An 18827-nucleotide genomic window follows, 5' to 3' on the forward strand; every position below is an offset into this window, starting at 1 on the left:
TGTAGACTGGTTGGGCAAACTCCCACGCACACTCGAATATCCTTGAGAGGATAAAGAGCTGGTCCAGCGTTCCACGACCAGGACGAAAACCGCATTGTTCCTCCTGAATCCGAGGTTCGACTAACGGACGCACCCTCCTTTCCAGCACCCTGGCATAGACCTTACCGGGGAGGCTGAGGAGTGTGATCCCCCGAAAGTTGGAGCACACCCTCCGGTCTCCCTTCTTAAAGATGGGGACCACCACCCCGGTCTGCCAATCCAATGGCACTGCCCCAGATCTCCACGCGATGTTGCAGAGGCGTGTCAACCAAGACAGCCCTACAACATCCAGAGCCTTCAGGAACTCAGGGCGAATCTCGTCCACCCCAGGGGCTCTGCCACCAAGGAGTTGTTTAACTACCTCAGTGACCTCACCCCCAGTGATGGTCAAGTCATCCCCCTCATCCCCAGACTCTGTCTGTAGCTAGTAGCTATTATTATTTTATTTAATTCAATTCAATTCTATTTTATTTATATAGTGCCAAATCACAACAAACCGTCGCCTCAAGGCGCTTTGAAGGTCCTTTTGAATTAAAAATTACATTTGTTTAATCGGCGAATAAATAAAATGTAAGAACGTAAGAGCACACAGAGCGCATGCTCATTGCTCTGTTTTCGTCACCTGTCATGGTGGCAGTCATATGTAGCTCTGCGTGGTACCTGGCTGCTACACTGATGCAGGCTTCATGCAGCAGGAGAAAGGGTGAGAACAGTCGCGGTGAACGGATCCCAAAGATTCGGTTCCCTTCAAAAAGAGCCATCACTGCTGCAGTAGTTGTTTTGATCTTGAAGCAGGGACTACAGGTAACTGATTCGAGCTGAATAATTTGGTATTTAAATCCATTTCCATGGTAACAGCTTTCTTCAACAGGCCTCTGTATTTCTATCGGCTGCATGACTTCACATCATGGTATAGTGTGATTGCGCTGCATCCAAACTGACCAGATTGTGGCGCAGAGGTGGAAGCAAAGCAGAACAAAGAAGGGTTTGAAATGATAAGGATATTTATTACTGTGCATCAGACTCCCTTTGTTTAACCCTTATATGAATTTTAATTTAGTGTGTCATCATATTTAAAATGAACGGATCTATGTAGAGTAGAATATTAATGTTCAAGTACAGTGTAAAATGTGCAACTGTTAGAGGCCACTACAATACCCACTATTAAATAGATACAAATCTGCAGCACGCGAGTACATTGTCCTACATATTTAAAAAATGTCCCGCCTGATACACTCCCACATCTGCTGTAGCTCAAAAGTTTTTGCAAACACTAATTAATTAACATATTAACAGAAGTAAGCAAATGCAGTGTTTTTAAGTTCCAATTTACAGTTGCAGATCAAATAACTTCTTACTAGTGCGCTTTCTAAGGCTCATACCATATCAGTCATGTAACTTCCTTGTTTATCGATTTGAAAAATATGATGGCCAAAATACCATTGATTTACATTGTGTTGTTTACCCACACGTGTCATTCTATGCAGTAACAGTATTACACATGTTTGACATACATTTATGAAGTTGCTACATATTTTTAAGATTGTTCTTTTGATGTAATTGATGTACACATGACCAGATATACTGATTCCTCTTTCCTATTTTTTAGGTTCTTGGAGTACAAGTCAAGGCAACAGACTGATGTCACACAGCCAACGATATCATTTACCCAGAAAGTGCAGCTCTACAGCCCACAATCGCCAAGGCAACAAGCCATCAGTGAAGCCATTGTTCAAGATTTGATCATTGGGTGTTGTCTGCCTATCTCACTTGTGGAAAATGGACATTTTAAACACTTTCTTGAGGTCATGGATAGTAAATACAGACCAATCTCTAGAAGAACAGTTTCTGAGAGGCGAATACCAGAGTTGGTAAGGAAGGTCAAGGAAACTGTTTTGGAGAAACTGAAGACCCAGTCGTCTGTGTCATTAACAACTGACCTCTGGTCTGATCGCAGGCTACGCTCCTTCCTTGGAGTGACTGCCCATGTGTGCTACAAATCAAAGGATTCCTATGCACTTGAATCCTACCTGCTGGACTGTAGGTGTTTTACAGGCAGGCATACTGGAGAGCATATTGCATCTGCCTTTGAGGAGATCACAGAGGAATATGGGATTCGTCACAAAATAAGCTATATCATAACAGACAATGCCAGCAATATGAAATGTGCTTTTAAAGTACACATGCCCCAACAGCAATCTGATGACAGTGAGAGTGAGGAGGATAATCTAGATGACGAGCACTTGTGGGAGGACATTAATTTAGCGGAAGACACAGAATTACCCTGGTCATCAGGTGAACGTCTTTCCTGCTTTGCACACTCTCTGCAGTTAGTTGTGAATGATGGCATGAAGGAGGTTAGGACCCTTTCCCGCACCATAGCCAAAACATCACGGTTCACAACTCTATTACATAGCAGCTCACAATTCAAAGACAAGTTTGAGGCTATGTTTGGCACTAATAGGACTGTTCCAGCTGCAAGCATGACTCGTTGGAACAGTACATTTAAACAAGTACAGGCCCTCATAGCTCTGGACCACAAAGCCCTGAACGAAATGTGCACTAAGAATTATGAGGATGTGGTGTTTAGCACCCGTGAGTGGAACCAACTGAAGGAACTGAGTGCAGTTCTTGCTCCATTTTCTGAGGCAACAGACCTGACAGAAGGAGAGAAATCAGTTAATTCAATTCAATTCAATTTTATTTATATAGCGCCAAATCACAACAAACTGTCACCTCAAGGCGCTTTGTATTGTGGGTAAAGACCCTACAATAATACAGAGAAAACCCAACAGTCAAAACGACCCCCTATGAGCAAGCACTTGGCGACAGTGGAAAGGAAAAACTCCCTTTTCACAGGAAGAAACTAGAAACACTAGTGTGAGCCACCCCAACTACGGGCAGTCAGGAGGCCTGGGGTCCCCTCGACCCCCAAGCCTCAGTGGGACGGGGAGAAAGTCCGGGTGACCCCTTGGGGACCCCAGTCGTCCCAGTGGCGGCGGAGGCGGCTGGGGTCACTGGGACCCCACGACTCCCGGCTCAGCGTGACCTCCCCTGCGGTGATTGGGTCGAGGTGACCCCAGGCCTAACAATGGCGGCGGTGGGGGGTCGAGGTGACCCCAGGCCTAGCAATGGCGGCGGTGGTGGTGGTGGGGGGTTGAGGTGACCCCAGGCCTAGCAATGGCCGTGGTGGGGGGTCGAGGTGACCCCAGGCCTAGCAATGGCGGCGGTGGCGGTGGTGGGGGGTCGAGGTGACCCCAGGCGTAGCAATGGCGGCGGTGGTGGGGGGTTGAGGTGACCCCAGGCCTAACAATGGCGGCAGCGGGGTCGAGGGGACCCCAGGCCTAGCAATGGCGGCGGTGGTGGTGGTGGGGGGTCGAGGTGACCCCAGGCGTAGCAATGGCGGCGGTGGTGGGGGGTCGAGGTGACCCCAGGCCTAACAATGGCGGGGGCGGGGTCGAGGGGACCCCAGGTCTCCCAGCTCAACGGGACCCCCTGTGGCCGGGGACATTCATTGCATGCGTGCTATTGCCCCCGCCCCCCAGTGGCCAGTGATAGTCATTGCACCGCTTGTGACGGGGACACTCGCGTGCACACACAGACACGCACGCACGCGCACACATACACACTCGCACACACAAACGCACACACTAACACAGACACACACACATACACACAGACACTCACACACACACACACACACACACACACACACACACACACACACACACACACACACACACGCACGCCCACACACGTGGCCAGTGCGCCACTGCCCAATACGCCTCGGCCCTGTGTTAGTGATAAACACGCACACACACACACACACGTGGCCACTGCGCCACTGCCCAATACGCCTCGGCCCCGTGTTAGTGATAAACACGCACACACACACACACACATGTGGCCAGTGCGACACTGCCCAATACGCCGCGGCCCCGTGTTAGTGATAAACACACACACACACACACACACACACACACACACACACACACACACACACACACACACACACACACACAGGGTCTAAGCAGCACTATGGGGATTCACTCTGTCAGGGGGTTGGTTCGACCCCACCTGAGACCCACGTATGTATCACGCGTTTTCGAGTCCCCATTGCAGAGGGGGTCCTTCGTGCCCCGGACACATTCTCGTGAATTCAAACGCAGTGGGAGCACAAGGGTTAAATTTCTTCAGTACATTAGTGTTTACCATGGACCATAGTGCAATGTAACATGAAGTATTTTCTTAGACATACAATAGTATTTTATTAATTACAATTCCATTCAACTCAAATCAACTTTATTTATATAGCACTACATGAAAACATTCCTCCGTGAATCGCCACCTTATCATGGTGGAGGGGGTTTGTGTGTCCCAGTGATCCCAGGAGCTATGTTGCCCGAGGGCTTGTCCCCCTGGTAGGGTCTCCCATGGCAAACTGGTCCTGGGTGAGGGTCCAGACAAAGAGCAATTCAGAAGACCCTTATGGCTGTAACGCCGAGGGAACAGTTTACCCTGCCCGGGATAGGGTTACCGGCAACCCACCGTGGAGCCAGGCCTGGGGAGGGAGCTCGAGGGAGAGCCTGTGTTGCTCGGCCGGGAGCAGTCCGAAGAGGTTACATGGGCCCGCCCTCCTGTAGGCCCACCACCCGCAGGAGGCATCGTAGGGGTCAGGTGCAGTGTGTGTCGGGCGGTGGCTGAGGGTGGAGGTCCTGGGGGACCGATCCCTGGCTATCGAGACTGGCTTTTGGGACATGGAATGTCACCTCTCTGGTGGGGAAGGAGCCTGAGCTAGTGCATGAGGTTGACAGATACCAGCTAGATATAGTTGGGCCCACTTCAACACATGGCCTGGGCTCTGGAACCAGTCTCCTGGAGAGGGGCTGGACTCTGTTCCAGTCTGGAGTTGCCCTCGATGAGAGGTGGCGAGCTGGGGTGGGTATTCTTGTATCCTCCCGGCTTGCTGCCTGCATGTTGGAGTTTTCACTGGTGGACGAGAGGGTTGTTTCCCTGCGCCTTCGGGCCGAGGAACGGGTCTTGACTGTTGTTTGCGCTTATGCACCAAATGACAGTTCAGAGTACCCACCCTTTTTGGAGTCGCTGGGTGGGGTGCTGGAGAGTGCTCCATCCGTTGACTCCATCGCCTTGCTGGGAGACTTCGACACTCACGTGGGCAATGACTGTGAGACCTGGAGTGGCGTTATTGGGAGGAATGGCCGGCCCAATCTGAACCCGAATGGTGTTTTGTTATTGGACTTCTGTGCAAACCACAGTTTGTCCATAACAAACACCATGTTCGAACATAAGGATGTCCATAAGTGCACATGGAACCAGGACACCCTAGGTCGCAGGTCGATGATCGAGTTTGTAATCGTATCATCAGATCTGCGGCCCTATGTTCTGGACACTCGGGTGAAAAGAGGAGCTGAGCTGTCAACTGATCACCACCTGGTGGTGAGTTGGATCAGGCGGCGGGGGAAGATGCTGGACAGACCTGGCACACCTAAACGTATTGTGAGGGTGTGCTTGTAACACCTGGCAGAAGCCCCAGTCCGGGAGATCTTCAACTCCCACCTCCGGCAGAACTTCGACAGCATTCCGAGGGAGGCTGAGGACATTGAGTCCGAATGGACCATGTTCTGCACCTCCATTGTTGAGGCTGCTGCTCAGACCTGTGGCTGCAAGGTGGTTTGTGCCTGTCGTGGTGGTAACCCCCGAACCAGATGGTGGTCACTGGAGGTGAAGGGAGCCATCAAGCTGAAGAAAGAGTCCTATCGGGCTTGGTTAGCCTGTGGGACCCTGAAGGCAGCCGACAGGTATCGGCAGGCCAAGCGGAATGCAGCTCGGACAGTGGCCGAAGCAAAAACACGTGTGTGGGAGGAGTTCGGTGAGGCTATGGAAAAAGACTTTCGGACAGCATTGAAGCGATTCTGGCAAACCGTCAGGCAACTAAGGAGGGGAAAGCAGTACTCCACTCACACGGTTTATACTGAGAGTGGGGTGCTGCTGACTTCAACTGAGGCTATAGTCGGACAGTGGAAGGAATACTACGAGGACCTCCTGAATCTCACTGACACACCTTCCGTAGTGAAAGCAGAGGCTGAGGACGAGGGAGATGACTTGAACATCACTGGGGGAGAGGTCACTGAGGCAGTTAAACAACACCTTGGTGGCAGGGCCCCTGGGGTGGACGAGATTTGTCCTGAGTTCCTGAAGGCTCTGGATGTTGTAGGGCTATCTTGGTTGACACGCCCCTGCAACATCGCGGGGAGATCTGGGGCAGTGCCACTGGATTGGCAGACTGGGGTGGTGGTCCCCATCTTTAAGAAGGGAGACCGGAGGGTGTGCTCTAACTTTCGGGGGATCACAGTCCTCAGCCTCCCCGGTAAGGTCTATGCCAGGGTGCTGGAAAGGAGGGTCCGTCCATTAGTCGAACCTCAGATCCAGGAGGAACAATGCGGTTTTCATCCTGGTCCCGGAACGCTGGACCAGCTCTTTATCCTATCAAGGATATTTGAGTGGGCATGGGAGTTTGCACATCCAGTCTACATGTGCGTTGTGGACTTGGAGAAGGCATTCGACCGTGGATATCCTGTGGGAGGTCCTGCGGGAGTATGGGGTGTCTGGCCCGATGTTGAGGGCCATTCAGTCTCTGTACAACCGCAGTGAGAGCTTGGCCCGTATAGCCGGTAATAAGTCGGATTCGTTTACCTGTGGGTGTTGGACTCTGTCAGGGCTGCCCTTTGTCACCGATTCTGTTCATAATTTTTATGGACAGAATCTGGTGGCCTCGGAGTCTCATCTCTGCTCTTTGCAGATGATGCGGTCCTGTTGGCTTCATCAGGGAGTGGCCTCCAGCTCGCAGTGGAATGGTTCGCAGCCGAGTGTGAAGCGGCCGGCATGAGAATCAACTCCTCTAAGTCTGAGGCCATGGAAAAGGGTGGAGTGCCCTCTCTGGCTCAGGAACGAGTTCTTGCCACAAGTGGAGGAGCCAGTTGAGGTGGCTCGGGCATCTGATTAGGATGCCTCCTGACTGCCTCTTGGGTGAGGTGTTCTGGGCATGTCCCACCGGGAGGTGGCCCCGTGGTAGAGCCAGGACACACTGGGGAGATTATATCTCTCGGCTGGCCTGGGAACACCTTGGGGTCCCTCTGGATGAGCTAGAGGAGGTGGCTGGGGAGAGGGAAGCCTGGGTTTCTCTGCTTAGGCTCCTGCCCCCGCGACCCGGCCCCGGATAAGTGGAAGAGAATGGATGGATGGACGGATGGATACATGAAAACAAACAGTCGCTTCAAGGTGTTTCATTTTGTAAAGACCCTACAATAATTACAGAGAAAACCCAACAATCAAAATGACATCCTATGAGCAAGCACTTGGTGACTGTGGGAAGGAAAAACCTCCGGTGGAACCAGGCTCAGGGAGGGGCAGTCATTTGCATGACCATTTGGGGGTGAGGGGAGATTAATAATAACTAGTGCTTAAATGCAGAGTGCAGGGTTTCCGCAGGGTAGTAAAAGGTAGTAAATTAAATGACCTCAAATTAAGGCTATTAAAAAGTAGTAAAAGGTAACAAACAGAATTTGACTTGGTAGTAAATTTTTCATCACCTCTTCAATATATTTTGACTTTTCCATTGATGCAGACTTTTTGTTTTAAGTTCGTTTAACTATAAAATCTGTATAGAAATATAACTACTAAGTAGGACCTGAGCTGATGTTGATAAGAGTCTATTGGTTCCGCTGTCCGATCTGCTGTGCGCATGTGCAGAGTCATTTTGTGTCTCGTCATGGGAAAATGTAAGTTTTCACAACTTTGGGTCGATGACCCGGCATTCAAAGACTGGCCTAAGATGGTCATGGGGAATGATTGAGAGGCCTTTTGTAAAGTGTGCAGAAAAAAATATAAATTTGACCTCGAATGCTGTGACGGTGACCAAATCACACCAAGCATCCACCAGTCACCAGCAGCAGATTTGGGCGCCTGGGGAGCAGATCCCTATTTTGTTTTTTGGTGCTACACAACGCACTGCAACTGCAACCTCAAGGTCAGCTACGAGCACAAGTATTGTTGTCACACCTCAGCAGTAAACCAGTATTTCAATATTCTATTGGAAAATAAATCATAGGTTTATGAAACTTGAATTTCATTGCATTTTGTTTATATTCTTAAAAAAAAACAAATTTCCTAAATCTGCTTGTAATGTGTTTGGAATATTAATGTGTATGAGGTTTTAGTCAAGACAAAGTCACAGTTACACCTTCAAGTAAGTGGGATAAAATTTTGTCTTTGGTGAGAGATGGGCTATCATCTTACATGGCTTAGTACTGTGAATCCACCGCCACCCCAAAAAAGGCTGCTGCTCGATTTCGTGCTGGTGGTAAAAATACTTTAGAGGTAGTAAAAATAGGTAGTAAAAAGCAGTAATCTGAACTCTAGGATTCCTGTATAAACCCTGAGAGTAGTGTATAAACACAGAGCGAGTGAAAAGAGGTGAGTGAAGAAGAAATACTCAACACATCATGGGAGCCCCAGCACCCTAGACCTATTGTGGCTTAACTAAGGGAGGGCTCAGGGTCACCTGATCCAGCCCCAACCATGAGCTTGATCACAAAGGAAAGTTTAAAGCCTAATCTTAAAAATAGAGAGGGTGTCTGTCTTTGGGAGATCTGGGAGCTGGTTCCACTGAATAGGGACCTGAAAGCTGAAGGCTCTGCCTCCCATTCTACTTTTAAATGTCCTAGAAACCATAAATAAGCTAACAGTCTGAGGGCAAAGTGTTCTATATGGGTGATATGGTACTATGAGGTCTTTAAGATAATATGGGGCCTGATTATTCAAGAGTTTTTTTGTTTGTTTGTTTTCAGAATGATCTTTGAAACTCATCTTAATGAAATAAAATAAAATAAAAAAGGAAACTTTCTGACAGTTGCAAAGTGGATGAATTTTTCATATCGGGATATCAAAAGCTCCCAAACAGCTGCACAGTGGAGTAGTGGTTAGCACATTCGCCTCACAGCACAACACACCCTGGACAGGCATCCATAAAATAAAAGCTACACACATGCAGCTATGCCACATTCCTAACTAACAAAAAGAACACAAAAAAAAAAAGCGTACACACAACAGATCTAACAGATCTCATATGTCATGCATAAACGAGTCCTCAAAGATTTTGTCTGTAATGTAAACATTGCTGCTTACTGAAAGGTTTCATGTACCAGAAGAACTGGCAGGGACAGGGGTGAATAGACTGAAATAATGGAGTTCAACTGCTATGCAAATTTCTGAAAGACTTACTAACCAGAAAATGTATTTCCTGGTGAGAGAGGTTGGAGTTTTTTCCTTGTTACATCTGACTGTTGTTGACCTTGAATCCCTGAGTTTTATTGATGTCAGCTTTAGTTCCTAATTCCTGAGTTACCTTTAGCTGCTCTGTGTGTATAAAAGGATCAATAAAAATAATAATACAATGACAACTTAAACACTTTTTTCATACTTTTTTTTTTGCATTAAAAACAACCTTTTCCTCTGAGTGCATGGATTATAGTACAGATCTAGAGACATAAGAAAAAATATAGAACAGTTTATTCTGATTAGGTGACTGCTAATGCACACTGTGTCTAAAAGAAAAGAAAGAAAGAAGAGGAGGAGAAAGCAGACTGAGGAAAGTCATTTGTTCAAAATTGCTTTGAAAATAAAGTTAAGCAAACTACCAAAATGGTTTAACTATTAGCAGTGAGCTAGTGTTAGATGTGGCACTATATCTATCAAAATGGCCAGCTCCCGTTGTTCACTTCAAAGAGTCGGCTCTTAGAGCCAGATCGTTTGCAACCGACCCATCACTAGTTGCGTCTTCCAAGAAAAAACCGCTCGCAATCAAAAGCCAGCTCCCGCACTGACTGGAAATGCAAACGTTTCTCAGATGCATTAAACCTAAAGTAACAAGCTTGTTTTGAAAATGTAAGAAGTAGAAAGTACTGATACTTGTGTAAAAATGTAGGGAGTAAAAGTAAAAAGTTGTCAGAAAAATAAATACTCAAGTAAAGTACAGATACCTGAAAAATCTACTTAAGTACAGTAATGAAGTATTTCAGTCACTAGATGTGCAAAGCTGGTGGAGACATACCCTAAAAGACTTGCAGCTGTAATTGCAGCAAAAGGTGGTTCCACAAAGTATTGACTCGGGGGGGCTGAATACTTTTGCACACTGCACTTTACAGTTTTTTATTTGTAAAATAATGCTTTGTATCATGTATAATTTTCTTTACACTTCACAATTGTATACCAGTTTGTGTTGGTCTTTCACATTAAATTTCAGTGAAATATATTTGTTTGTGGTTGTAATGTGATAAAATATGGAAAAGTTCAAGGGGTATGAATATTTTGCAAGCCACTGTATAAAACATAATCATACAACTTATACATATTATTTGTAAATCTACACTAATCTAAGCACACATGCAAATTTACTTTCAATGTGTTTTAGAATAAGTCATTTGACTGAGGATATTTCTTTCTTTTATTTGAAAGCACTAAATATGCTACTGGACATTTAGAACCATACCTTCTACCACCTAGTGGCAGTAGTGTATCAATTCCTAATTTTCCAACTGCCAATAAATCTCAAAGTAGAATAGTCCCTGCATTCAACACTCCTGTGTTTTAGCTGATTTGTTTTTTGTTATAACCATTGGTGCAACTTGATAAAAAAAAGCTTAAACTATGTTCTAACTAAGCAACTCACTTGAAAGGAAGGGCAAACCTTTACTTAAAGTACCGTATTTTGTGGACCATAAGGCACACCACATTATAAGGCGCAATATCAGTGAACAGGTCTATTTTCATACATAAGGCGCACCGGGTTATAAGGCGCATGATAAAACATATGTAGAGTGAAACAAAAGCGTCACGTAAGTCCAACTTTATTCAGCTCATTCACAGTAACTCAGAATATTGTTCAGGTGTAACAAATACAGAAAAAAACACTCACATTTTAAATCATTCATCTTCCACAAATCCATCAAATTCCTCATCTTCAGTGTCTGAGTTGAACAGTTGGGCGATTTTGGCATCAAACATGCTGGGTTCCCTCTCGTCAGCACCGAGTCAGTCTTGTTGTTCTTACTGTTTTGTTTTGGTTGCGCCACACAGCAACCATTTAATTGTTATTAAAAGGGCAACTTTTGTTGGCAATCTCTCACCATCTTCTTCAACGTCTTAACAGACGGCACAATATATTCTTTATTAATGAAGGTAAGAACAAGTAATTTTTTCATTTTATATATAAGCCCTTCGTAAATCCTGTGCACCAGTATATTTACCGATATAAACAAAGAAAAAAAAAAAGAAAAAAAAAGGAAATCCTTTTTTGAAACAACACCTGAAACCTGAAAACTCCGCTGTCACCATGTTTTGTGTACATACAGCGCTTGTACTGCATCCTTTCATATGCTGTGGCATTGCCTCTCTTTGGCACCAAGGGGAACAGCACGCACCCCCAGACCTCGATGAGTCCTTTAGCGACTTTTAGCATTTTTAAGACAGCCGACAGCGAGTTTTGTTACACAAAAGTTGGCAACAGTGCCAGCCCTCGATCGCCAGATTACGCACAAATATACGGGCCAGCATAGATGAAAGCAGGCCAAATCCATCATTGTTTTCTGTGGTTTACTGCGTACGGTTTCCATTTTTGGAACAATGTTTCCACTTCTTGTTGAATTTATCTCCAGCAGCTTTGGCTGCTTTCCACACCTGCTGCGCCACACTCGCAGCTTGTTCCTGTCTAATATCATCATAGAGTCATTTTGTGACTCAGTGATGGACTATTTTAGAGAATATAATGAGGCCTTTGAACTGATCTGCCAGACCGGAGGCCATATCGCTCCAGACCACGCAATGGTGCAGTGGTGTGGATGCCTCGGCCATCGGCAGTCAGATTGCAGCGCTCAAATTACACAGACGGACTGACATTTTCTAACTATTTGAAAAGCATACGCTGGGTGTTACCCCCCTGTCGTACACGTTGTACACTCTGGAAAATGTCTGTTTGTGAAGCGTCAGGGGCGATTCTAGGGGCGGGGCCACAGGGGCATTGGCCCCATCTGAAATCTGATTGGCCCCCTGAATTGCCTCTGTCCTGTCACTCATCTGTCCTTTGTCCAGAGCAAGGATCAAATTATAGGTGGGTGCAATTCCATGCCGAAACACCAGTAGCTGTTTGGACATGAATGTTAGCATTTCACTAATTCATGTACTTGTAATTATGTACTTGTACATGTAATTTGCATTTTTGTGTTAACATTAACTATAATGTTTGGCAGTGATAGAGAAGAATGTTTTTCAAGAACGCTGGTTTTCCAAGAGCCAGGCGAGAGCTGCTGTACAAATCCGTATCCGCAGGGTCCATTATGGCCGCGTCGTACTGTCATGGATCAGCTGTGTGGCAGGCAGGAAGGAGGACCCCAATGCAGGATATGCCAGACAGGTAGGATATAAACTCGGCTTTATTTGGCAGAGCCAACAAAAGGCACGAACAAACTCAAACTCCAGAAAAACAGGGAAAACTGACAGAGGCACACAGCATGGGGAAACAAAGAGCAAGACGAAGACAAGACGACGACGCAACAACAGGCACTGAAAACATGGGACTTAAATACACAGGAGGATAACGAGGGAAGTGGAAACAGCCGGGAACACGGGAACACTAACTATAAGGACAAGACCAGGGGAAGCAAAACTGAACACAACAGACAGAGACCGGACGACTATCAATGTAAAACAGTAAGTAACTTAACATAGTACACACCGACTTGACACAATATTGACACAGAGTGATAACAGGCACAAGCACAACAGAACTCAGGGAGAAAGAAACAAAAAAACCATGATAAAACAGAACTTATATAACAAGAACATAAAACAGTGGGCCACCGGCCCAGGACCATGACAGAATGAGGCACACTATGGATAGTTTCTGTCTTCCCAGGTTGACAAACACAAATCTCAAATCTCAGCCTTTGTCTTTTCAGTTTGAGCAACAGAATTCACATTCTTTGAAGAGTCCTACACAGCAGATAAACAGTTTCTGGCAATGCTAGCAGATAGAATGGTCTCAGATAGAGCTGGCTTGGGAGTGTTAACAGTTTCTGTTTGAGGTGCAGAAACAGGAACTTCACTCACCGTCTGTTTTGTTGATTTAGAATCACAACATGAAATTTCATGTCGGCTATGATGCTCAGCATGAAATTCTATTATTAGCCAGCTCAGCCCCATGCAATGAAATGTTATTATCAGACAGCTCAGAAACCAAAAATACATTCTTATTAGCTAGCCTGGAAATAGATAACCCCATTTGACTATTGCCCATTTCCAAGGTGGTGATTCTTTCAGTGCTGACCTTGTCAGATGTGGACCAGAAAGCCGGTTCTGGCTGGGGGCCAGCTTCACCAGACACGGGCTGTTAGACTGTCTCTAGAAGTGGCGAGGAGCACCAACAATGAGAGCTCTGCTTCCTCCTGAGAACAGGGGCTGCTGCACTAGCAGCAGGCTCCTATTCTTCAGGCCACAGTCCCACCAGTGAGCAGGCTGGGGCAGACTTGGAGAGGGCAGCAGTAACAGGCAGTGGAACTTTGGATGGGACAGGCGGTATGATCTCCAACAAGCTGAACACTGGCGGTGTAAAAACAGGCAAGCAAGGCAATGACTGCATCGAAGCTGGAAAATTGGGAAACAGTGTTGGACAGATGATAGTTTGTCAGAGATTATGATAACCTTGGGCTGGTGATCCTGTGTTTTTTTTTTTTTAGTGTCATATACATATATAGACTGGTTTGCTAGATAAGACACTGGAAGAAATATTGAATACTGTTTTGACTTATTTTGACTGTATTGCTTTCATTTATTTTGACTATGTTGACAAACTTTTGTGACTGTTAATTCACAGGATTTTACTATTTTTTTCTTTTTTTTTTGCCTACAATAAAGCATATACGAAGGGTTTGTGCCAGAAATACCTTTAATTAGAAAGATTTATAGCTGGATTTTGACAGCTGGAGGTTGTAAAACAAAACGAAACAAAAAAACAGGTGCAGACCTGCAGTGGGAAGGCTGCCAATAAACTGGGGAGTGAGCCAAGGAACTGGTCCGACTGCCAATAGATTATGTAAACTTGAAAGTTATTTTTTAACAGCCAACTTCCCTCATTCTGCTTTCACGTTCTTTCTTTTCTCAATAATGACAGGCTTTACAGTAAAACACACCCTGAACAATCTGTCATGGCGTGTGTGTGGCAGGCAGAATTGGACCCCAGGATGCAGACTCAAAAACAGGATTTATTGGGAAAATAACAGAAACCAGAACACAGCTAGGCAGGGGCTGGACAGATGCCAAAACTAAACTAAAGGAACTACAGAGAAGGAACAGACACAACGAGGGAACACTGAAGACGACGCGACAAGAAACAGATGAACACTGAGGGCTTAAATACACAGCAGGTAATCAGGGCAAGAGGAAACAGCAGGGAGCAACAGGTGAAGCAAATGAAACTAATAACAGGGGTTAGCAAAACTAGACACAAAGCACAGGGAACACAAGACTGTCAAAATAATACAGGAAGTGACTAACCAAGGTGCACGCAGACTACATACGGGGAACTGGCACACAGACACGGGGCAGAGACGCAGACAAGTCACAACACTAGGAATAACAACATGAAAACACAGGAGGTCAGGGACAAGACATCATGACAAGAACATGGAGCAGGGGAGACAGGGACGAGGGGAACAAACGTATCAAAACAACTGAAAAACAACAAAACTCAGGGAAGACAGAACTAAACACAAAATGCTGGGCAGACGGCCCAGGACCATGACAGCACCCCCCCCTCAAAGGCCGGCACCCGACGGCCAAAACAGGAAACAAAACCAGACCAGGGAGGGAGGCGGGGGACCAGGACGGAGGGACCGGAACAAAAACAAAACCAGGCAGGGAGCAACAAAGGCAGGGAGCAAAACATCAAAAATCACAATGTCAGAACAAAAACAGCAGGGGCACAAGGCCGGGACAAAGTCCAAAAACAGGGACAAAACACAGGGATGAGAAAAAAAAAAAACAACTGGATGAAACAAAACGCGACGGCACAAGGCCGGAGAGCTCCAATGTCCAAAACAGGGGGTCAAAACAAGGAACAGTTCAGGAGCTATGACAAAAACAGAAACAAAAAGAGCAACGGCCAGGGGGAACAAACAGTCCATAGTTCAGGGGGCCGTCCAGGCCAAGGGGCCAAAAAGCAGAGTCCAAACCTCTCAGGCGGGCGACCGCGGCACCAGCGGCGGCGACGAGGAGTCGTGGCAGGGGGCCGACCGCGGCTCCAGCGGCGGCGGCGAGGAGACGAGACTGGGGGCCGACCGCGGCTCCAGCGGCGGCGGCGAGGAGACGCGCCGGGGGGCCGCCCGCGGCGCCAGCGGCGGCGGCGAGGAGACGAGACTGGGGGCCGACCGCGGCTCCAGCGGCGGCGGCGAGGAGACGAGACTGAGGGCCGACCGCGCTCCAGGCGGCGGCGGCGGCGAGACGAGACTGAGGGCCGACCGCGCTCCAGGCGGCGGCGGCGACGAGACGAGACTGAGGGCCGACCGCGCTCCAGGCGGCGGCGGCGAGACGAGACTGAGGGCCGACCGCGCTCCAGGCGGCGGCGGCGAGACGAGACTGAGGGCCGACCGCGCGCCAGGCGGCGGCGGCGAGACGAGGCAGGAGGCTCGAACTGAGCCAGACGCTCCAACTGAGCGTAACCCTTGGGCTTCAAACACGGCTCCGACTGAGCCGGACCCTTGGGCTGAACGGGGCCTACAAGGTGAGGCTCCGCATGTGCAGGCTGGGTCTGCGGTGTAGGGCACACAGCTACTTTACTGAGCAGCTGGGGCTGCTTGGGGGATGAACCAGGTGCATGTGATGGTGGGTGCGTGGAAGCTGACACTGGGGAGGGCGAGGGAGCTGACACTATGGAGGGCGAGGGAGCTGACACTATGGAGGGCGAGGGAGCTGACACTATGGAGGGCGAGGGAGCTGACACTATGGAGGGCGAGGGAGCTGACACTATGGAGGGCGAGGGAGCTGACACTATGGAGGGCGCTAGGAGTGTGGAAGCTGAGGATGGGGAAGCTGACACTGGGGAAGCTGACTGCGGGAAAGGTGAGGGGACCGAAGCTAACTGCGGGGAAACTGGAGTCGGGGGAGCAGGAACAGAGGAGACTGGGACTGAGGCTGCAGGGGGAACCACAACTAAAGGAGCTGAGGGACCAGAGGAGGGAACAAAAGGGACCAAAACTGAAGGGACTGAAGCTAAGGGAACTAGCACTAGAGGCCGCGTGGAAGCAGGCCGGGAGACGACTGGCTGCGTGGAAGCAGGCCGGGAGACGACTGGCTGCGTGGAAGCAGGCCGGGAGACGACTGGCTGCGTGGAAGCAGGCCGGGAGACGACTGGCTGCGTGGAAGCAGGCCGGGAGACGACTGGCTGCGTGGAAGCAGGCCGGGAGACGACTGGCTGCGTGGAAGCAGGCCGGGAGACGACTGGCTGCGTGGAAGCAGGCCGGGAGACGACTGGCTGCGTGGAAGCAGGCCGGGCGCTAGGGAGAGCCGGCTGCGTGGAAGCAGGCCGGGCGCTAGGGAGAGCCGGCTGCGTGGAAGCAGGCCGGGCGCTAGGGAGAGCCGGCTGCGTGGAAGCAGGCCGGGCGCTAGGGAGAGCTGAAGGGACTACGGGGACCTGAGGGACTGAGGGACCAGAAGTGGAAGTAGAGTAAGGGACTACGGGGACCTGAGGGACTGAGGGACCAGAAGTGGAAGTAGAGTAAGGGACTACGGGGACCTGAGGGACTGAGGGACCAGAAGTGGAAGTAGAGTGAGGGACTACGGGGACCTGAGGGACTACGGGGACCTGAGGGACTACGGGGACCTGAGGGACTACGGGGACCTGAGGGACTACGGGGACAGAGGGCACGGAGGAAACCGAGGAGACTGCGACTAGAACTGAAGATGAAACTAAACTGACTGGAGAGACCAAGGGATTTAAGGGAAGTGACGCCACTGAAGGGGGCAAAGCTGAGGCAGGGTGAACTAGAGCGGCTGGAGCTGCTGCTGACTGAGGGCGAGCAGGCTGAGAGCTAGGGAGAGCTGACTGCGTGGAAACTGACTGAGAGCTAGGGAAAGCTGAGGCTGAGGGAGCTGAAGCGGGGAGAGCTGCAGAGGCTGACTGAGACTGAGCGGAGGCCGGAACTACAGCTGACTGAGCCTGGGAGGTGGCCGGAGCTACAGCTGACTGAGACGGGAGTAACTGGGGAGGAGCTGGAGCTACAGCCGAATGAGACGGGAGTAACTGGGGAGGAGCTGCTGCAGGCGGCGTGGGTTGCTGAGGCTGAACAGGGGCTGGAGCTATGGGGGCTAGAGCTGCTGTAGTCTGAAATGCAGGCGGCGTGGGTGACTGTGGCTTAGATGCTCCCACCCGTGGAACAGAAACGGGTGCGGGTGCAGGTTCTTCTGTGGCTGCCACCACCCGTGGAACAGAAATGGGTACCACCGAGTGGATCATACTTTCGACCAAGCCCCTCTTCGAACCTGGCAAAGCGTCCAAAAGCCAGGGAAAACTGGACTCCAATCTGTGCGCACTGTGGGCCATGGCGTCTCGATACCCCTGACTGGGGCATTTAAGCCATTGCTCACAGAGGTCCATCATAGAGCTACAGATTTCCTTTCCCAATTCTGGTGAGGGAGGAACAGCTTCAGAAACCACAGGTCTTGAATGGGCAGGCATGGCAAGAGTATCTATGGAACAATTTGTCTTCTTTATGATTTGTGAAATGTCAGTAACTGAGTTCATGATCAAACTGTCTATGGCTGACACAGGAGTTGTATCATAGTTCGCTGACTGAGTTTTACTCCGGCGCCGAGAGCTCCGCTTCCGCGCCCCCGCTGTAGGATGAGAGAGGGGAGCGGCGCTAGGAAACGAAGCAGGAGATGGTGGGCCTGGCATCACGGAGAAGCCGCCTAGCCTTATCCCCGGAGGCATGGGCGGAGGCGGGGAGACTGCCGGCGAGCGCGGCTGCAGTTTCAGAGGTGGGGAGAGTGGCGAGTACTGAAGCTGAGGTCTCTTTCCCCAGCCGGGTCCTCCTCGGGCGAGACTAGTGCCCAGAAAGCGTGACTCGTCCTCCGGAGCACACCACCTCTCTATTTCCTGCAGGAAAACCCGTACGGCTCGCTGCCGTCCCCGCTGGCTTGAGTCCGCGAGGTCCGTATTTTGGTCGCGTCGTTCTGTCATGGCGTGTGTGTGGCAGGCAGAATTGGACCCCAGGATGCAGACTCAAAAACAGGATTTATTGGGAAAATAACAGAAACCAGAACACAGCTAGGCAGGGGCTGGACAGATGCCAAAACTAAACTAAAGGAACTACAGAGAAGGAACAGACACAACGAGGGAACACTGAAGACGACGCGACAAGAAACAGATGAACACTGAGGGCTTAAATACACAGCAGGTAATCAGGGCAAGAGGAAACAGCAGGGAGCAACAGGTGAAGCAAATGAAACTAATAACAGGGGTTAGCAAAACTAGACACAAAGCACAGGGAACACAAGACTGTCAAAATAATACAGGAAGTGACTAACCAAGGTGCACGCAGACTACATACGGGGAACTGGCACACAGACACGGGGCAGAGACGCAGACAAGTCACAACACTAGGAATAACAACATGAAAACACAGGAGGTCAGGGACAAGACATCACGACAAGAACATGGA

At 49.1% G+C, this 18827-nt stretch overlaps 1 protein-coding gene across 1 annotated transcript; it reads left to right on the plus strand.

Annotated features, from left to right (window-relative positions):
* Positions 1 to 661: 661 nt before the first annotated feature.
* On the plus strand, positions 662 to 3116 carry LOC115778158 (uncharacterized). The gene is made up of 3 exons (XM_030726210.1): positions 662 to 742; positions 1649 to 2634; positions 2944 to 3116. Exons 1-3 carry the CDS (start codon positions 726 to 728, stop codon positions 3114 to 3116), a joined length of 1176 nt encoding a protein of 391 aa, XP_030582070.1. The 5' UTR covers positions 662 to 725.
* The last annotated feature ends 15711 nt before the right edge of the window (positions 3117 to 18827 follow it).

Source organism: Archocentrus centrarchus, chromosome 3 (genome assembly GCF_007364275.1).
Source record: "Archocentrus centrarchus isolate MPI-CPG fArcCen1 chromosome 3, fArcCen1, whole genome shotgun sequence".
NCBI classification, from domain to species: domain Eukaryota; kingdom Metazoa; phylum Chordata; class Actinopteri; order Cichliformes; family Cichlidae; genus Archocentrus; species Archocentrus centrarchus.